The sequence below is a fragment of the Triturus cristatus genome, chromosome 10 (assembly GCF_964204655.1).
Source record: "Triturus cristatus chromosome 10, aTriCri1.1, whole genome shotgun sequence".
Lineage (NCBI taxonomy): Eukaryota > Metazoa > Chordata > Amphibia > Caudata > Salamandridae > Triturus > Triturus cristatus.
In genome coordinates, this window is record NC_140593.1 from 1,185,748,648 (window position 1) to 1,185,770,877 (window position 22,230).

Below are 22,230 nucleotides of genomic sequence, written 5' to 3' on the forward strand. Positions count from 1 at the left end.
TTAGGTATATTATTATTCTGTCTAGTAGGCACAGTAGAAATTGCCAGTCCATCTGCCATTTTCTTATCTGGAGCCAGCTGGGTGTTTAACTTTACATTTGGAATTACCACTGAGGCATGTTTTTTTTTACCTAAAGTGCCTAATGATTTAAAATTACTAGGTTTATTTCCCCCGATCGTTAAAGCCCCATGGTTGGGAGGATTTTTGGGGAGAGCACTCAATTCGGCCAGTTGTTTTTCTATATGTAAGAGTCTAGTCTCTATTGGGGACAAATAGATGTTGAAAAGCTCCCCAATTCTTGCCAGCAATTGATTATTTGCTTCACAGTTGTTGCATAATCCACCCAAAGTATCCAAGGCCTCTACGCTTTCTGTATCTAAAACTACATTTGGCACATCTGAGTTATTGCCGTTATTTCCATGGTGGTTTAGTTCTTTCCCGTGCTTTTTCTTCGTCTTACAAGACTTTTTGACCTTTGGCATGGTTGTCTGTTTTGCTTGTTTCCGTATAGCACCCTCCCTCCTCCCCCTTGACCGCCTCATGCTTGTCTTGTCTGGTGTAGGATTAAAGAGCAGTTCCGGAGACCTTTCTAATGCCAAGCTCAGTTGTGAGTCTGTTAGAAGTTGTGATGCTGACAAATCAACCTCATTCCGCATACGGTGCACGTCTGCGCGCACATCTACTGTGGGGCCAATATCCTTAACCTGCACTGGAGTTCTGGCTAACGCTAGAGATCCCAAGGAGGATCGTTTGGCTAAAGCTAAATCTTGGGATACTCTGCGTTCCAGAAGGAGAATGCCTTGATCTATGGCTTCATTAGCCCTTATAATAAAATTATCTAATGGGCCTATCCCCTGCACACCACCCACAGCCGTTTTACTTCTTCTACCCCTTGTGGACATGATGTTAGATAATGTTGATATTAATAAACGTTTTCACAGAACTTCTGTTTAAAGGAGCAAAGCAAGCATACATGCAAATACATACAGATACATGTGAGCAGGGATGATGGAGGATAAAGAAAAGGGGGGGGGGGGCCCGGTCCAATCTTGATCGGTCTTTAAAGATCGGGCTGATGTTTTAAGCGCCACCAGGCACAAAGGGGGCGTGTCCTGTGAAGTTCTTTGCAGTGGCTTCTGGGCCTGGTAGTCTCCCCACACAGCGGCCGCACCTATTTTAGTAGGTAGCGGCGGCGGGGGAGACAGCAGGCAACACGCGGAGCACCAAGCAATGGGGCAGCGAATATCCCCGAAATGCAACAGGCTGCGAAATGGAACCATCCAGATGTATATTCCCACTCACATCCCCCAGCCTCGTGGGAATAATGAATAATAAATCAGTCTGAATGGGGTAGTTTAAGTGATCGGGGTAGTTTAAGTAGGACTGTCAATCGGTGCGGGGTGACGGAAATGATGGTATTGGTACGGCCCGCAATAGTCTATGAGCCCCTATAGACGGATAGGCAAAAGACAAGATAGGCAAGATAGATAAGTGTGATTGAACGGCTCGGTTCAGCTTGCCTTAGTTAGTTAGTTGGTTTGTTGATTACAGCTAGGCCTGCAGAATGTGAGCAGAATGTAAAGCAACTACACATCAACAGGCTTGAGGCTTGAGACTTGAGGAGGCCAGCTTTTTCCAGGTAAAAGGTCTGCTAGTTGCTCAATAGCGCCGCCACACAACAGAAGAGTGGAGGCACACAACAGAAGCGAACAGGCGAAGCAGACAGGGGAGTAAAATTAAACAGACAAAGCATGGGCCGGAACCCCCCGGACTGACTGTGGCACCTTGATCCTTCCATGAGTTGTCTCCAGTTCTCTCTTCCTGGGAGCTACCGATGCCGGCACGTTTTAAGTTCAGCCGCCTCAGCCAGCTCTATGCCTCAAAACAGCCCTAACTCCTTGACTCCTTGACTCCTTGACTCCTTGACTCAAACTCAGACCACACTGACCCGTTGATCCGTTGACCCGTATGCCCGTTTACCCAAGGCCCCCCCAAACCGCCAGGCAGCCACAAACCTGTAAGCTTCAGCTTCAGCTTCAGCGGGAGCGGGAGCCTGCCGGGGGTTCTGCTGCAGGACTCTACCGCTCTACCGCTTATGGGTTACGGGCTGCGGGTTACGGGCTCCAAAAGCTCAGCAGTTACGGCAGCTTCTGCAATAAAGGGTTCGGCAGTAGAAGGTTTTTGGTGCGGCGGTAAGGAACGGCGGTGAGGAGCAGGCATGGGTCAGTGGCAGGTATCTATCTATCTATCTATCTATCTATCTATCTATCTATCTATCTATCTATCTATCTATCTATCTATCTATCTATCTATCTATCTATCTATCTATCTATCTATCTATCTATCTATCTATCTATCTATCTATCTATCTATCTATCTATCTATCTATCTATCTATCTGTCTGTCTGTCTGTCTGTCTGTCTGTCTGTCTGTCTGTCTGTCTGTCTATCTATCTATCTATCTATCTATCTATCAATCTATCATTCTGTCTTGTCTGTCTTGTCTATCCATCTATCTATCTAGCAATCTTGATATATACATATTTAATTTAAATGGGAAACTGACTACATGTATTTAACATTAGTTTAGTTGTGTTATAATATTCTAAGCCTTCATTGTTTTTTGTGGGAGTGTGTTGCAGTGCCAGTGGTTGGCCAGGTGTGGTCTTTGTCTTACTCAAAGCTAGGCTGGAGAACATTTGAGACTATTTTGACACTTTTAAGTCTGTAGTTACGTTAGAATTGTAGTTTGTAAATAGCTGTGGGTTTGGTCTTTTGTGGGTGTGTCAAAACCTCCCTAAATTTTCCTAAACTCCTCCCTTATAGTAATGGATATTCCCCAGTTTTCCCATAATTTTCCCTGGTTCCTCCCACATTTACTACTAAAACATATTGATACCTGTGCTGATATCTCCCCCTCCTAGGCAAAGTTATCCACGCAGGAACTTTAGGACAGGAGGAGTAGTAGGCGCAGGTCTCCGACCATCGGTTTGAACTTCATTTTGTAGTATCGGAGGAGTATTACTAGTTTATCTTCTGCACAATGCAGTTTTTGAATAGAGTCCTTTTTTATATTTATTGTTCTTTATCAATTTATTCCTAGATACCTTTTTATCTGTAGATCATTGGCGTTGAAAAATGGATGCCAAGAACCAAACCAGTGCGATGAATTTTATCCTCCTGGGTCTGTCGGATCACTTAGGCCATCAGACAGTGCTTTTCATACTTTTTCTTGTAATGTACTTGGTTGGACTACAAAGCAATAGCTCCATCATAACAGCCATTACTTCTGACCCCCAGCTTCATTCACCCATGTATTTCTTCATTGGAAACCTATCACTGGTGGACATCACTATCATGACTGTCATAGTGCCCCAGCTTCTCGTCAACAGTATCTCGCCAGAGAAGAGCATCAGCTTCTCACACTGTATCATACAGTTATACTTCTTCGTTGCCACAGGTAGCACTAACCTCCTACTACTTGGGGCAATGGCCTATGACCGGTATGTTGCCATCTGCAACCCACTGCACTACTTAACGGTAATAGACAAGAGGGCCTGTAGCCAGTTAGCAGCTGGTTCCTGGGTAGTTGGTTTCCTGAATTCTTTGTTGCACACCATGATGACTGCCAGATTGTCCTTTTGTGCGTCCAACTTGATTGAAAGCTTCTTCTGCAATATTCCACAGCTGCTGAAGCTCTCCTGCTCAGACACCTCTATCAATGAACTCTTGATTCTTACAGAGTCTATGTCCATACTTCTAGTATCAGTGATCTCTATTGTGGTGTCATACGCTCGCATTATCATGACAATCTTCAGCATCAACTCAAGTGTGGGGAGACACAAAGCCTTAAGCACCTGCTCTTCCCATCTCATTGTTGTCAGTTTGTACTATGGGACCATCCTATTCACCTTCGTCCGGCCTACCTCTAGTTACTCACTCGAGGACAAAGTAGTATCAGTGATGTACACCATTGTTACCCCCATGCTCAACCCTTTCATCTATAGCCTGAGAAATGACCAGATGAAACAGGCATTGAGAAAAGCAATAGGAAGATGCTTCTACACTCACAAGTTTTAAAGGTTTTTACTGAATTCAGAAAATGAATCCATGGTTGATATTATTTTGAGTGTATATCATATTGCGTAATACTTGTATAAATGCTTTGTACTCTGGCTGAGAAACATCATATGCACATGTAATAAATGGGGCACTTGGTGGTTAACCATTTTAACCATAGTATTCTGTATGCACTATGAAATCCTAGGATCCTATTTAAAGTTTTGAGTACAGGCTCTGAAGTGGCTGGGATGGTGAAGGCACTGGCTCGTCACACTATCCGTCTGCAAATACTCATCCTGTGTAACCTGGATCGGGACCTCCGTGAGAGCGGAGGAGCGTCACCCTGCTAAAAAATTGACCTCAAGAGCCCCAGAGCTGTAAAATAAAATGGTAATTAAGTTTATTTATTACCATTTTATTTTTAAGCAATTTGTCCTGAACTGAGTGGCAGCAGGGAGCCTTGCACGTATGTTTAAAGTGAGTGTGTGCCTTTAGCCGGCCATCTTGCAACGGCAAGCCAGACATTCATATTTTAAACTTCAAAAACCCAGCTTTCCTAAGACAGATGTATTAGAGAAAGCTCAGGCCTCCGGTCCTCTTGTGAGCACTGATAGAGGTCGCTCTAACCAATCCTGATGCTTATCTCATTCTGTGAGAGCAGCACTAGGATTGCGTAATACAGTGTACTGGGTACCGCATTTGAGCTTCGAGGTGAGAAGGACGCCGTTCGGCAAGTCTTGAAAGTAAGTGCCATTTTTGTATTCTTTATTTTTGTACCACCTGCCCACCACTCTAAATGAATGACAGCTGCTACTGTGGGGCCGATTCCGATAGCTGGTCGGACAGATGTCCGTAGCCGTACCGTGCGACCGACACGTACCCGGAGCCGGTCCGTCCTGTAGAGTAAGTACGATGCGCATAACTGCCAAAAACCGGACCAACACGTAGGCTCTGTTTCAAGCTCCATTCTCCGTCCGAGCCGTAACTCCTTACGCGGGACCGAGTCGCCCGGAAGCAGTATCCATAGCAGTTTCCAGCATGACAAGTACGATGCGTATTTCCTACACGCCGGACGGGTCACCACGTACGGCACGTCACAGCATCCGGAAAACAAGCATATCAGCTACGATTCACGCCAAAAATCAATACACAGCTAAAAGACGGACCAGCTTGCAGTGGGTACGAGATGGAGCAACAAGCAGCGTGTACGAAACGAACACATCATGAATCCCGTCGCGCAGGTCATACCAGTACTCTACATCTATGACCGGCTCAGGAACCGATTTCGACGGCGCAGGTGGCAAGTCAGACACCTACCACATAAACAAACGACACGTACCCGCAAAATGGCACACACACACAGGGGATCCACATCCTGGCCACTAACAACAGCCCACCATAGGGCTGATGTTGCACATCACCCCTGCCACCCCCACTCACAGGGGTTATGTTTAGGCCTGGGCTAAAATTTCGTTCCGTTCGCGGAAATTGCGATAATTTGACATTTTCGCGTTCCGCGGAAAGCGCGAAAATGTCTAAATTTCCGCATTCCGCAGCTTGGCGATAATTTGTTTCTTGCTCGCGCTGTAAAATAATGCATTCTCGCGCGCGCGCGATCGCCTTACCTGAATCCCTGCGTTCGTCGACAAGTATTCTTGATCCGGTCGCGTTCTCCATGAGATGTTGTATTGTTTTAAGCCATTTGCGCTGTCTCGCGACAGTTCACGCCCGCAGTGACGTCATGTGTCGCGCGATCACGTCTTTCTTCTCGCGATCATGCACCGCGAGACAACTGAAAACAAGATGGCCGCGCCCGCGAGCAACCACATGGGTAAGTTGGCGAGCCGCAACCATGCAGAAAATCTCGCGAACATGCGGGAAAAAACTTCCGCATCTTCGCGATATTTCCGCGTGTTTGCGATAATTTGTAACATTTTCGCGATAATTTGCGAAAGTGGATTTCGCAAATTCCGCCCACCCCTTGTTATGTTGCCCATCACCCCTGCCACCCCCACCCATAGGGCTTATGTTGCCCATCACCCCTGCCACCCCCACTCACAGGGGCCCTGATGGCCATCACCCCTGCCACCCCTAGCCATAGGTCTTATGTTGCCCATCACTACTGCACCCCCACTCACAGGGAACCTGTTGCCCATCACCCCTGCCACCCCCACTCACAGGGGACCTGTTGCCCATCACTACTGCCACCCCCAGCCATAGGGCAGATGTTGGCCATCACCCCTGCCACCCCCACTCACAGGAGACCTGTTGCCCATCACCCCTGCCACCCCCACTCACAGGAGACCTGTTGCCCATCACCCCTGCCACCCCCAGCCATAGGGCTGATGTTGCCCATCACACCTGCCGTCCCCACTCACAGGGGACCTGTTGCCCATCACCCCTGCCACCCCCACTCACAGGGGACCTGTTGCCCATCACCCCTGCCACCCACAGCCATAGGGCTGATGTTGCCCATCACCCCTGCCACGCCCACTCACAGGGGACCTGTTGCCCATCACCCCTGCCACCCCCACTCACAGGGGACTTGTTGACCATCACCCCTGCAACCCCCACCCATAGGGCTTATGTTGCCCATCACTACTGCCACTCCCACTCACAGGGGACCTGATGCCCAACACTCCCGCCACCCCCACTCACAGGGGACCTGTGGCCCATTACCCCTGCCACCCCCACTCACAGGGGACCTGTTGGCCATCACACCTGCCACCCCCAGCCATAGGGCTTATGTTGCCTATCACTACTGCCACCCCCACTCACAGGGGACCTGTTGGCCATCACCCCTGCCACCCCCACCCATAGGGCTTATGTTGCCCATCACCCCTGCCACCCCACTCACATGGAACCTGTTGCCCATCACCCCTGCCACCCCCAGCCATAGGATGGGTGATGCACAACACATCCAGCATACTCCAACATCAGGTATGTCCGCAAAATACATCCCCCCTAACATCATGTCAACAGTGTGTAGTCTGTGACAAATGCCCACAACAGTGATTATGGCTACGAACATACAATGTAAGTAACAGCACATGTGTGATCAACACATGAGTGTGACATACACAAGGCAAGCATCACCATAGCACTGTGGCAAAGTAAAAATAACACCCCCTCACTGTGTAGAACAGAAGTTAAGTGTGGGCATCCAAAATGCAGCAGATGTTGAGCATTGTGGTGATGGGGACTAAACCCCCCTCATCACAATGACCAAAAGGTAAGTGTCATCATGGTCAAAGCTGCAAATAACAAACAGTATGTATGATCCCTACTCCCAACACATTAAACACTTCTGGGGCAAACTAGTGGTTGTGTCCCATACATTACACACAGAGATGTGGTGAGGCTAACAGTGCTGTGAAAACATAACACACTCTCAGCCATGTGCAGACAAGCACCACACATGGGGGCTGACAATGCATACAGTGTACAATGACACAAGAGCAGAAGTGACCATCAACAAGCATGCACACATCTCGAAAATAGATACACCAATCAAAAAAACATGTGTAGACTGTAGGTGTCAGCTCACACACTCACATTCCATGCCAGCAATGGCACCTAACAACCAGGATGAATGTGCACAATGATGTGATATGACTCACAGGAACAGCATGCAAAATCACAGAAACAGCATCCAGACAAAGGCCCACAACAGCAATACCAATGCACTGGTGCAGATGCACAAACACAAACAGGCAAACTCACACTGCAGATCTGACAAAGCATGTGTGTGTGTGTGTGTCACAGTATCCCCAGGCAACTACACAACATATGAGCGGGGCAGAACCACAGTGAGACAGATGTGAACACAGTGCCATACAAAAGTAAACCATCAATGGGACACCTTCAGTGGGCAATCAGGCACTGGGAGATGAGAGGGAGCACAACAGACACATGTGACAAAAGCTGGAATGAACACCAACTAACACAGCAAGAGACTGACACACAACAGCACTACCCCCAGGGACCAGACATTGGGGTGACACAAGCATGCATGACACCTCCACTGTGATGACAAAGGCAGATGTCCTACAAACTGGGAAACCCAGACATGTGTCCTGTTCCACAAACGTACATCACACATACACAAACACAAATCACTCAGCATGGTCCCTCATCCATGGACAAGCGGGAGCTAGGGGACCATCCATGCAATCATTCACATCAGTCCACCCTCAACACCACACACTCTGAACTGCAACAATGTGTATCTGTGTAGCCCACATGGACACGTGACATTGCACATGCACCCATGACAAACACAGGAATGTTGGGAGGTACTAAGGTGCACAGACACATCACACAAGGACAGTTTACAACCCTGGGGAATGACAGACATACTGCACAGTATGCAGTACATGGCCATGACCTCAAAGCTCACGTAACCTCCAGAATCCCTGCCACAGTCCCAGGACAATACCAAAGCCAAGGAGAACCACAAGGCACACATGCTGACACCTGCCAGCATCGCAGCCATGAACCCGACAAGTGGGAGCAGTCACACACACATACAAATGTCTCAATCACAGAAAACTGCCACCTAGGGACAACTACATGATCGAGCAAATAAACAGGTGCCTTGAGGAACCCTGACTGTGTCCCATCTGTGTCTGACAACATCCTCACCACTCAGAACTGACAAATCACAATGATGATACACCAATGAACAGTAGTGTGTCATGCACCTACGCATCTGGTAGCCCATTGGAAAAGTAGTGGGATGAACCCAGTACCACTCAGCAAGCATCAACAACAGGAACACATCAAGGGAACACTGTCTGTGTATGAAGAGGGATGTGGACACACACACATGCTCATACAACACACACCATGGGCCCAGGCCATGTCACTGGACAACACACTTACTTGAGGAGACCCAACTCCTGTGGAAGCCCAGCTGTGCCAAACATATTCCCCGCAAGTCTCACTCATGTCCTGCAGAACACTTGGTCAGTCAGCCATCAGTTACCACACAATGAAGGCTCTGGTCACAACAGCCTGGGTACGTGAGTCTCCCCTAAGTCATCTGCACATACCCAAAACATATGTCTGGCAAGTTGCACAGAGGACCCAGTTGCTCCTATTACAATGATGCCCACACCTGTAGGTCCAGTGTTGATGAGCACAAAGTATGTGGAAGTGACAAATTGAACAATGGGAAGCACATCCTATGTGCATGGGTGCAAGCCAGAGATGTGACCATGCAAATGAAATGCTCACAGAGAGATGTCCACAAATAGTTGATCCTGCAACACCCAGGTAGCTGCAAAGGATGACATGGATACCCACCAGAATAGGATACATATCTCATGGACCACAGGGAGTACCTCACAGCAACACATCAGTTTTCAACATTGTAAAGAAAGCATCGCAGGTGCAAGGGCATGTTAAACATCATCAACATAATGTACAGCTATATTTAGTTCACAGGGAGAATGAAAAAAGCTTTATTCAGCATTTTAAAAGTTAAACGTCTGGGCAAACAAAAGGCCAATGGCCAGTCCATGTCCAAATGCCAAGGAGTGAAGTAGAGTGACAACTGTCACACCTTGCTTGCCTGTACTGCTAAGGACCGGGGTCATCCCCTCGGAGGGGCATACATGGGGGCAGGCCAGGCACTGCAGGGACAGGATCAGGGTGCAGCAGAAGGAGGCAGTGAAGAGGTGGTGGATGCAGGCGAGACACTTGCAACTGCAGTGGAGCTGACTGAAGTGGTGGGTGCTGTCACAACTGTGGGGCACAAGTCAGATGGTGTGGGTGCCGGCACAACTCCAGTGGGCAGGTCAGATGGAGTGGATTGGCTCACCACTGCAGTGCCCAAGTCAGACGGGGTGGTCGTGGACTCCAATGCAGTGCCTACATCCGTAGGAGCGGAATGGGGGACAGGTGAGGTCGGCAGGGCAGGGGGGGACAAGGTCCCCACATCAGTGGCACTAACTGTCTGACCAGGTGTGGAGGAGAAAGTGCTAGGAGGGGATGGCCTTAGCATTTTGGGGATGGTGTGTCTGTGGCTGGGGGTTCCTGGGGCAGGGAGTGGCAGGGGAACCTCTGGAGTGGTGGCCTGGGGGATGGAGGACGGAGACTTTGCCGTGGAGCAGCGTGGTGGCAGGGGGGTCTTGCTTTTCTGGCGCCGGGGGGACTTGCGGGTGGGGGTCTCTGTCTGACTGCGCCTGGGGAGTGTGTCTGGGTGTGAGGGGAACTCCCCTCTGTGTGTGGGGACTTCCTTTTCCCCTTGTAATCAGGATCTGCAGGGTCGGTGGGGAAGAGGCCAAGGTCACAGAGTAAGAGCTTCTGGGGGATGCGGTTGCAGGTGAGGCAAGGGAAGGGGGCTGGGAGGGAGAGGTCTTGGAGGACTGCGGAGTGGTTGTGGATGACTGTATGTGTGTCTGCAAACCAGCCCCTGTGAGTGTGGAATCAGTCCCCTGCGCTTGCTTGTGTGTACGTCTAGACCTTGGTTTGGGGGGTTTCTGTGCTTTGGACAGGTAGGGTGCTAGGAATCGTGGGTGGTGCAGGGGTAGGAGGGACTGTTGGAGAAGGGACACTGCTGCCATCAGGGAGGAGGCCACGGACTGATTGGTCCTCTGTAGAGCAGACATGTCTGAGGAAATGCCCTCCATGAATGACACCAGTTGTGTCAACAGACCTGTGTGTGCATGGAGGACCTTCAGCATCGACGTCTGCCCTACATGGATCTGTCGAAGTAAGTCCACAGACTCCTCACTCAGGGCAGCAGGGGACACAGGGGCAGGGTGTGTGGTACCTGGCACAAAGGAGACATGCTAATGAACACGGGAGCCCACAGGGACCTCTGGGATGGGAGCCGATGGGAGGGTGGTGGTGGTGGTGGTGGTGGCGGTGGCGGGGACAGCCTCACTAGCTGGGGTTTGGTGGCTGCTGACACCCGCTTCCACAAGGGAGTCATCCTTAGAGCTGCTGTGGCCCTCAGCTGGGGGTGATGGTGCTGACGACTCCTCTGTGTGGCTCCACTCGCCCTCCATGCCACTGGGTCCACCCGACTTCTTTCCTTCTGTCCCTGTCAGGCTCTGTGGCTCCTCCTGGTCCATGGAGCTGTCCCATCCTGTGGCCGTGGATGTATCTGGATAGGAATAGGAAGTAAGAGAACAACATCAGTCAACTGCACCGACTGCACACACCACAGTGAGTACATCACATCACAGGGCAAGCCCTGGCATCATCAGCTGAACACAGCTCAAAGTGCCAACACTGTTTAGAATAAGACAATTGTCATTCTCAACATCAACCATGGAAAACATATCCCTCAATGTGCCAACATGCACCACCCACACATTAGTTGTACATGCAAGTGAACATGTAGGTGTATGTCACTTTACACACAGCACATCTCTTGTTATTGACTCAGTACAGGTGTCCAGATGAAGGGATGGGCAGAGACTAATTTCACGTGCTTGTGATATATGCCAGCAACACACACTATGATGTACCATGTCCTGATGGGCAATGCCACAAAGGGGTGCATGGTGCACACTTGAACACAATGCAGGATCACTCATAGCAAGTTCAATGCTATGGCACTGGGATGCCCTGAAAGTCAGTCAACACTGTCACAGGGGCAGGGCATCCAGACAACAACAATATGCACTGACTCACAATCCTAGCTCAGGGGTAAAGCTAACTCTGCAGATGCCCGGCGCACTTGCCCATCCCATGCAAACAACATATCCAGGACTCAGAAGACCCCACATCATGCAAATCATACATATGAGTCTCTGCAAAGACACAAATCCCTGTACACTAACACATCACAGTCTGCCATGCATGTAACCCAGCTGCATGAAGGACACAGTTGCATACACCATTGTGCGCTGTCAGATGATCTCACACCTATATGTCACACAGGTCTTGTCTCTCACAGTCACATCTCAGATGTCATGCTGACACTCTGAATCATGGACACCCCAGTTGTACATAACAACAAGCCACACTCTAATGACACAGAGGCAGACACCTGAGGGCACATGTCACTAAGCACAACCTGCAATTTCATACACAGGAGTGGGATTACAGAGTGTTTCTAAATGCCCTTGAGGAGCCATGACTGGCCAGGTCTATATGAAACAGTGTTTGGCCCTGAACAGTAGTCAGGTGGCTAAGCAAGTGTGACATACTTGATATACATATTCCTGAGGCCCCAAAATTGGAGTCCCCTGCTGCATGGGTTTGTTTGGAATACCCCAGCCACATGTTGCGAGTCAGACCAGCAATTGGTACACATCTCAAGGGCACACACAGATCACATGTCAGATTTCAGGCATTGTGTAAACAAATGAACCACCCATGTAACACACAACAGAGCTACGGGACCAGATGCTGACCGGTAGCTGAAGCATAGCTGACTGCAGGGACACAGTGCCCTAGTGACACAAGCAACAGACTGTAGGGGCCACACCTGTGGAACAGATGAGGAGGGTGCCTCACACAATTGATGGACCTGAGTATTGGACTACAAGACCTATGTAATGTGGAAGTGTGACCAGGCCAAAAGACTGCATTTAGCATGGCAGACAAAGTACACAGATTAGGCATGGACTTACCCCCTTCCTGCTGGTGTCTGGCCTTCAGCTGCCTATCCAGATCCGGGAAGACCACCGCCAGTATCTGGTGCATGTGGGGAGTCAGGGTCCGGTGTCCGCCCCTCCTGCGTGGAGGTGACAGCTTCAGCTGGACTCTATCTATCCTCCGGCTCCAGCCCCGAAGGTCCTGCCACCTCTTCTGGCAGTTGCGGATCCGGTGCTTGTAGACACCCACAGAACGAACAGCCCGGGCGATGGTCAGCCAGATCTCCTGCTTCTGGTGGGCATCAACCTGTGTGGATGACAAAGTGAAAAGTACAATAACACACATGCCCCAGATTTGTGCAGCACACATTTGGATATACATGTCATCATCACAAAGGGAAATGAATTACACAGGTTGTGCAACCATGGGGAAGGAAAAATAACCTGCATGTCTGACATGTTAACAATGCCTGGATAGTTTAAGCTTGCAATAATGCACTTTAGCAGCAGGAAACCAATTCATTACATGTACCCACACACTTTGGGGGATGAAAGTAGTCATTGAGAATGATTGCCACTGGTATACACACTGCTAGTACTGCTAGTCAGCCAACATGCATAATTAGGAAGTCAGTGGACTGCACACTCACCTGCTCCCCTGGTTTCCTTGCTGTACTGTGGAAGGAGCCCATCCAGCAGGGAGTGGTTCTCCTCCTTAGTGACGGCTGGGGCCCTCTCCAGAGTATGTGCCATAGCAGAAGCCAGAGGATGCAGAGACAGCAGCAGTGGTAGCAGGGATGTGGTCCAGTAGCATGTAGTTTAGGCAAGTGAGCTCCCTGGGGGCCAGCCAGCCTTATATCTGTGCTGCAGAGGCAGACTCTGTGCCATGTGTCCCAAGTGATAGGTCCAACAAGGTTGCATTCTATGAATCTGGCCAATCCATTTAAAAGTACGACTCGTACACGCCTTCCGCATCGTTCAAATCTTCACCTTCATGGAACACTTGAAATTGCAACATTTTTGTAGGCATCTCGAACAAGATTTGAATCCGCATCCGTCTCCATGACAGTCCGGAGCCAATGGGTGCGCCCGGCTCGTTCAACTGACTGTACAACGCGTATTTTGAATATACACATGCACCCGTCTCCATACGATTCAATGGCCAAGGCGTACGCCTGTCTCGGACCATGCCTGTCCGACGCGTATGCATGATAGTCACCTGCATCGGACCTCATTGCATTCAATGACAAAGCGTATGCACAGCTCGGACATGACCCGTACAATGCATATGCATTGTCACCCACGTCGGACCTTATTGCATTCAATGACAAAGCATAGCACGGCTCGGACATGACCCGTGCAATGCATACGCATTGTCACCTGCGTCGGACCTCATTGCATTCAATGACAAAGCGTATGCATGGCTTGGACATGACCCGTGCAATGCGTTCGCATTGTCACCCGCGTTGGACCTCATTGCATTCAATGACAAAGTGTGCGCACGGCTCGGACATTGCCCGTGCAATACGTATGCATTATCACCCACGTCGTACCTCATTAGTGTGACTATTATACGGATGTAACACACATATACTGACCAGGGACACCTGTGCACACCTACCACACTACAGCATTGGCCACACAGTGTCCCATGGCATGTAAAGCTGCATTCCCTGGGTGTTTGGGGGGCCACATCTGTTTTTTTGGCTGGCACTTTGTGCAGCCACTCCCAGGCTGTGCACGTGTACATGGGGGCAGAATCCTCTGTGTGTTGTGCACATTAACACTGTGATGTGCAATTGGACAGTAGTGGGCATGAGTCACGGACACAGTGTCATGTTGGATATGTTTAGGACAGGTCACATACACCCTGAGTCCTGGGGGTTATGGCATGTACGTCACAGTGATACCTGTAGCCACAATACTGATGTGCGCCCACAGTCTGTGTGCATGTTGTGTCTCAGATGTGTCTGATCAAATGTTCCCAATGGGTGACAGTCTCCACATCCATGTGGTATATGCAACAACCTTGATGGGATGTGTGTCTAAGAGATGTACATGTCGTGCCGGCAGGAACAACAATGGCCACTACCTGTAGGACTTACACTTGCCTTATGGTGTGTACGTACTACTCCATGTCCATTGCTGTATTGATGTGGCAATACAGGGACCCTGGGTTTCTGCATGACAAAGATCTGTGATGCCTGGGAGACATGAGGCCTCAATTGTCACTGTGGTGTGTGTTTGGAACGTTGCAGCAGCACATAGGTTGGGTGACACAGCCAGATGATTGGCCATTGCACTACATGGGACTCATGTGGACATGTGGAATTGAGATGTGAGGTGGTGGTCTTGTAGGTGACATACGTGTCCATGAACAGCACACACCTCAGTACATTGTGTAATGTCATGAACTAGCATGTGATATTGATCGTGGTCATGGCCACATGGGTGGATGAAATGACAATCTTCCTTTGTGCATCTCTGTACTGCAGGGCCCCAGCTGTCCATCAGCCGTTCCCAGACCTTGCAACCATGCAGGAACGCGACTGCATCAGACGATACCACTTCACCAGGCCACTGATTGCGGAGTTGGTGGAGCAGTTGGTGCCACATCTGCTACCTGGATGGACATACCCTACAGCACTGACCCCAGAGGTGAAGGTGATGGCAGCCCTGCACTTCTTTGCTACTGGTACCTTCCAGTACACTGTGGCTACTGCTGGTGGGATGTCGCAAACGATGTTTAGTCGGGTGCTACGCGATGTCTTGGAGGGGATGTTGCAATTCCTCGACCTGTATTTCAAGTTCCTGAGCCCAGCTGAACTTCCTGAAATAAAGGATGCCTTTTATGCACTAGGGAGGATGCCGAACGCCATCGGATCTATTGATGGGACGCATGTTGCCCTGATACCACCACAGGCACATGAGCAGGCATACCGTAACAGGAAGCACTACCATTCGATCAATGCTCTGATGGTCTGTCTTGCTGACATGTCAATCACATATATGTGTGCACGATTCCCTGGTTCTGCGACGATGCCTACATTATGAAGAGTAGTCGCATTGCAACGCTGATGTCACAGATGCCAGCTCAGCATGCCTGGCTTGTCGGTGTGTACTGACTGTTTCTCATTGTGTGTGTTTGTCAATGTTGTATTCCGCACTCCTACAAAACTCAGCTACTTGTTCACTTTTGTGTGTGTAGGTGACTCCGGATACCCCAACATGCCGTGGTTGCTGACACCCCTCAGGAACCCTGTGACACCAGCCAAGCTGTGCTACAATGAGGCACATGGTCGGAGTAGGAGGGTGATTGAGCAGACATTCGGCCTCCAGAAAAGCCGCTTACGCTGCCTGGACAAGACCTGTGGAAATGTGGATTTTCCTGGTCAGTTATGTCCCCTATCTTGGACCCCAACGGTTCTATATGCATGTTACAAGTACATGTATGTTCCCTCCAGTTCCAGTTTCTAAGACGCAAACATATGTGTGTCTACCGTCAACATGTTCTCTGTCAGATCCGCCATCAATGGGCTGGATATTCGATTCCTAAGTATAAAAGGCCACCGACTTTATATGGCCAAGTTACTCCATTTTTACAGTTCAGGCGAGTAGGCCCGATTCTGTCCTCAAAGCCTTTCCCTGCTCTCTGTCTCTGACAGCTTCAGCTTGAGCTCGCATCTGTATCCATGAACTTTGTCCTACTCCCTGTGCAGCTAACGGTGCCTGCCTCGGCTAGTTTTCGCCTGTCTGCCAAGAAGTTGTATTTCACCTTCGAATTATCTATTTTGCTCTTCAGCCGATGCATTCTTGCCTAGTAGTTTAAGTAAACATTCCTCCAGTTACCAAGCAAAAGGCCAGGCTTCTCTGTCTTCATGCAAGTGATTCATAGCCCTGTTGCTATGGAAAGTTTTCTGCCCCTCGCATCTCATATAGACACTTAGACGCTTGTACACGCACATAGTCAGTATAGAATAGATTCTGTCCGAGAGTCTCTTCCTTGTGGATAACATAGTTCTTTAAACATAGGATGTTAGATATGATTTGGGATTAGGATGACTTGACCCCAGACTTCTCGTCTCCACATGTAGAGCTAAATGTCAAGTCCCCTTCACCCCCTAGTTACACGTCAATTACACGTCATGCTGCTGCGCGCGCATCTATGCCAAGTATTATCTTATAGATCCACCTATGTCTGATAATTCTAACCAATCATGTTTCTTTTATTCCTTATTACGCCTAGTTTCGATTATGTCACTGTTACGTCATTTTTCTTATCAAATGTTACGCCTTCTACATTCGTTTCATTGTAATGCACTTATTATAAAAATGTATGTCTGTTAATAAGTTATTGTACTTCACTTCCTGAACCCTCGTGGTGACGGAACCTGAAGGCCGCCACTCGAGTCGGCCATTTTGAATGGAATAAAGCCCATTAGAAAACCTCTTATACCACGGATTCTGCCTCTTGTTATTTTGAGCTATTTTACTTTATTTTAAGACTCCGTACGAAATTCAGTCAGGTAATATTTATTTTATTTACCACATAATGGCGCCCGAACAGGGACACTTTCTCATCTCACGCGCCGGCGGTGCGTTGCAGGCCCGGTCTCCTGCCACAGCTGGACGGACCATAAACGCGTACCAGCAGGATTTCCTGTAAGCTCCCTCCGGTCAAGCGGGGGCGACTGAGGCTGCGATCAACCCAGACGAGGCGGTGAGAAGTGCGAAGTATCCCGACCAGAGCCTAGCTGAGAGAGCAAGATCCGAGGTATACAGAGGCCCACCAGGTTTTCCGAAATTCCGACGTCCAGAGGGTCCGATGTCCGCAGTTATCGAGTCCTGTCCATTCTCTGAGGCCTTCCGTTTCAAGGAGCTACTCGGTGAGTACCATCGCCGGGGAGGCATGTTGACGTGCACATAGGTTGTGCCGGTCAAGACGGATTTGGGTACACAAATCCGGTCTGCACTGTTTAGCAGTGTATATGTACTGTTTAGCAGTATATCAAGTATTCCGAAGTATTCAGTTATTGTCAAGAATTCAGCGTGGTGATTAGTTAGGCAGACTGTCATCATTGTCGACCATTATTAAATGTTTAATGTTTAATGTTTAAAGTATTCAGAAAATGTCTTGCATATTGTGGTATGAATGACTGTTCATTGTTCACTGTTCATTATTGTGTTTCTCGTATTTCGTATTAAGTAAGTTCAAGAGTAAGTATCAGATCAGTTGTTAATATGCCGCTCTTCTCGAAGTTAAGACAGATTACCACCAGAAAAGGGGTGCTTGAAGAAGCAGTTCCTATTCCTCCTAGAGACACTCCAGGACATTTCATGTACCATAAACATGGCATAGATGCCATATTGTTTCTTGATCTATGGGTAGATTATACCAAGGGATTACCGGAAAGTCAAAGGTGGCCCATAGCGGGAACCTGGGATGCAGAGTGCATCATGAAAGTGGAGGAAGAGTTATGGAAAAGAAAGGTCAGACAGTCACAGAAAGACGCTATCGAGTTATGGCGTAAAGAATCTCATAGACGAACAGAAAAAGCACGTAGACAAGAAGAGAGGAGTAAAGAAAGTTCAAATAAAGTTCAAGAAAATCTATTAATTGAGGAAGGTATCCGAGTGAAATCAGAACAAGTAAATAGACAAAGTAATGCTCTTATGAATGGTATGTATCCCCTTCTAGCCGAAGGATTACCTAAGGCTGCTCCAGAGATACCAAAAGACTTGCCACCCCCATTATTTCCAATTAAGGTACATCCAAAAGGGCGTCCCAGAACCGCAGAAGACGTTTTCCTTTCCTCATATCTAGATGATGCAGCCCCCGAGTATGCTAACGCCACACCACATAGACCGTCTGGCGGAGGGGTTCAACGTCAGGATCAGGTATCTGTCCCCGTGCAACAGCAAGTCCCGACGCAAGTTTCGGCAAGCACATCTGTTTCCGCATCTGTTTCCGCAGTCGACTCTACAGGGGTATCGACACCCATAGTTGCTGTGTCACGTTCAACGAACCCTTTCACACCCGACGCCCCAGATGGGGCCACGGGAGGTGCTAGCAGTACTTTTACACCACCTAGAATAAATAAACCTGTCTTTCAAGAGTCAGCACATTCACGTACACCTAAGTTCGTAAATGAACGTACGCTTAAGGAACTCCTTGTAAATTGTAGATATGACCCGGTGGTTGGTAAAGAGGATGAAATGGTCCTGGCATCATTACGTATTAGGCGAGCCGCAGAGTATTTAGCAAGGTTACCAGGGATGACTACGCATCTGGATAACATATATCATTTTGTTCAAACAGGACGAGATCCAGGATGTATTAACAGAGCTATGGAATTCCAGAAAGTAGAAATACAGGGGGAACTGTTACGTTTCCTCATAAACTGTGTGATCAGAAATCAAGATCGTCCGGGGGTAGACATGAACGTAATGCTTACTCTTACAAGATGGAGTCAGAATATATCAGAAGGGAGACACGATAAGCAAAATTGTATAATAGCCATGTGCCGAAAAATCCGTAAAGAAATAGAACGTATTCATGCAGAAAGATTGGGAACAGACGAGTTTGAGCAAGATGAAGTGTCCGAATCAGGGGACTCTGCAAGACAGTCAGAGACCATAGCCTATGTAGGCAGAGGAAGATCCTGTGAAAATACTAGATGTTTTTCTGATCCCATACATTCTGTATGTCCAAATAATAGCAGAACGTATCCAACGCCTGTAATAAATCTGAAGTCTCCTGAACATTCGTTTCAAGCCGCAGATAAAATACTACGAGAACGAAGGGGTTACCACCTCCTCGATTCCATGGATGAGCAAGAATTAGCCAGATCAGCCGTTCACTGGATCGTTAGTCCTGAAAAATATGGTGATGAGACCGTAGCACACACGTTTCTCAATCTCAGTACAGATGAACAACGTTTAGCTGGAATCTATATGATTCAGCAACTCCTCATATTATATAAGAGCCAACATGCTGACCCTGGTCCTTTACCTGATATATTAACGGAACTACTTACGTACAGATGGAGAGGTTCTAGTAACAAGCTAATTAAAGAGATATTAGTGTCACGTAAGCAGTACGTCCTTTTTGTAAATCCAGATTCTCTCTCCCTGCCCCCCAGAGAAAGAGCACCGTACTACATGGATAGACAAAATCCTTTACGAGAAGTGCACCCAATAAAAGGCGAAGACAATGAGTTTCACCGTGTATTTGTTTACACACCCATATCAAAAATGGAATTATTAGAAATGAAGAAAGTAGTACCTAGCCATGATAAAGACCCAGCGGGTTTCCACCGAGAAATTAAAGACATGTTACTGATGGGAGAGTACACCTTTCCTGATATTATGACGATATTAAAGGTGCTTTTGCCTGCTGGCATTTATGAAAAACTGAAAGAAAAAGAGTGGGAAGTGGGAGACCAAAAGATAGACTGGACAGCATTAGCAGAGGAAGAAAGGGGCCGAACTGCAGGTTCGGGGCTCGGGGATAAAGTTAAACTATTACCAGGTTTACTAGTACAGGTACTGCCACGTTTATTAACTACAAAAAAGGAAGATTGGGGTGCAATCACAGCCTGCAAACAAAAGCAAGATGAAGACACAAGCGATTATTATGCTCGATTTGAAAAATGTTTTGGTATAAATAGTGGTATAAAAGCAAGTAGTGACTCATATCCACATTTATTTGTGACAAAATTAGTGGAAAATGCATTACCTCCAGTAAAGAATAGAATATTGAAATTCGAGAGTACCTGGCAAAGTAACACTCCGTCGCAAATGCTACAAATGTTACAGTATCATCACAATAGAATTAGGGATGAACAAGAACACGAGCATAGACGCATGAAGGATACAAAAATGAAAATGCTAGTTTCTCAGACAGTACCAGCAGATGGTCACAAAAAGAGTGTGACACATTCTGGTGATTCTGCAGTTCCTGTAAAAGGAACCTGCAATTACTGTAAACAACTGGGCCATCATGTACACGATTGTCCAGTCCTGAAACGTAATATAGCTACAGGCATTACAAAGGAGAGACCACGATTAGTTAGACAAGATCAGAATGAACAAGGAGCTATGCTGCATGGACAGTCCGTGCCAGTTCAGCAACAGTCCATGCCAGCCTCACAGCAACCCATACAGTTTGTGCCAGCTGCACCATCGTTGCCTGCTACTGCCACACAAACCGCAACACGACAACTGTATCAGACTGCACAGTATGAATACCCTGAATACCAGCGATACGCATGAACCAGCCTAGAGAGGGAAGTTGACTTACCACTTATCGAGATTCCTGTAGATCAAGAAGGACCTTATGTACATAGTGAATTATTAGGTCAAGATAGAAAATTCTTACTCGATACAGGGGCAAGTCGAACAACTATAAAACGTAGTGAAGTTCCAGGGGCACCCCTCTCAGGCTCTCAAAATGTTTCCCTTGGTTTTTCGGGAAAACCTATTGTTAATGAAGTATCAAAGCCTCTACCACTTACGATAGGACCTTTGACACGAACTACAGATTTATTGCTTACTAAATCATGCCCAGAAAATCTGTTAGGAATTAAAACTCTGAAAGCACTAGGAGCCATAATATGTTGTTCTCCGGAAGGAGTAAGGTTGTTTTTACGTGATTTTAAAGGTCACTATGTGTCTAGAGACATGGATCCCCGACTACAGACTTTACCAGTACATCTATGGGCACAAGGCCCTACGGATGTTGGCTGCATGAACATTACACCCTATCGAGTCACACTGAAAGCAGGAGTGGTACTACCACGAATGCGACAATACAAGTTACCGCATGATGCTGTAGTGGCTTTGCTGAAAATCATTGATGAGCTAATTGCCCAGGGAGTAGTTGTAGAAACAGACTCCAATGTATGTAATTCACCGATAATTCCGATTCTTAAACGAACTGATCCTACTGCTCCACCAGTGTACCGATTGGTTATTGATTTGCGTGAACTAAACAAGTGTATTGTACCACAATTCCCTGTGGTCCCTGATATATCATCGTTATTGACAGCAATTGATTCCGAAGCAACATTCTTTACTGTAATTGATCTCAAGAATGCCTTTTTCAGCGTCCCAATAGATCCGGAAAGCCAATACTTGTTCGGATTCAGTTTAAATGGGCGCAGCTTTAAATTCTCACGCGCTCCCCAAGGATTTACAGAAAGCCCCAGCATCTACAGCCAAGCACTGAAACGAGAACTTGACAGTATCCACATGCCAGTCAATACAGCACTGCTTCAATATGTCGATGATCTGCTGATCACCGCGAGAAGCGAGCCAGAATGTGAAAAAGCTTCTCTGACAGTTTTACATTTCCTAGCCGACAAGGGGCACAAGGTGTCCCCTTCTAAGCTGCAATTCTGTGTTCAGCGAGTTATTTATCTTGGTCACTCGCTGTCCAAGGAGGGAAGGCAGCTTACACCAGATCGCATCCAGTTAATTGCTAACATGTCAATACCCCAGACACAAAAGGAGGTGCGGGCTTTTATAGGCCTCACTTCATATTGTAGACAGTGGATCCCTCAGTACGCATTTCTAGCAAAACCACTCATTCAGTTAACCACACAGGAGGCAGC

The 22,230-nt window shown here is 47.9% G+C and overlaps 1 protein-coding gene across 1 annotated transcript; it reads left to right on the top strand.

Moving 5' to 3' along the window:
• Positions 1-3,137: 3,137 nt before the first annotated feature.
• On the top strand, positions 3,138-4,079 carry LOC146796986 (olfactory receptor 1L6-like). Its single transcript, XM_085631489.1, has one exon. The coding sequence runs from the start codon at positions 3,138-3,140 to the stop codon at positions 4,077-4,079; it is 942 nt and encodes a 313-aa protein (XP_085487615.1).
• Positions 4,080-22,230: the final 18,151 nt, after the last annotated feature.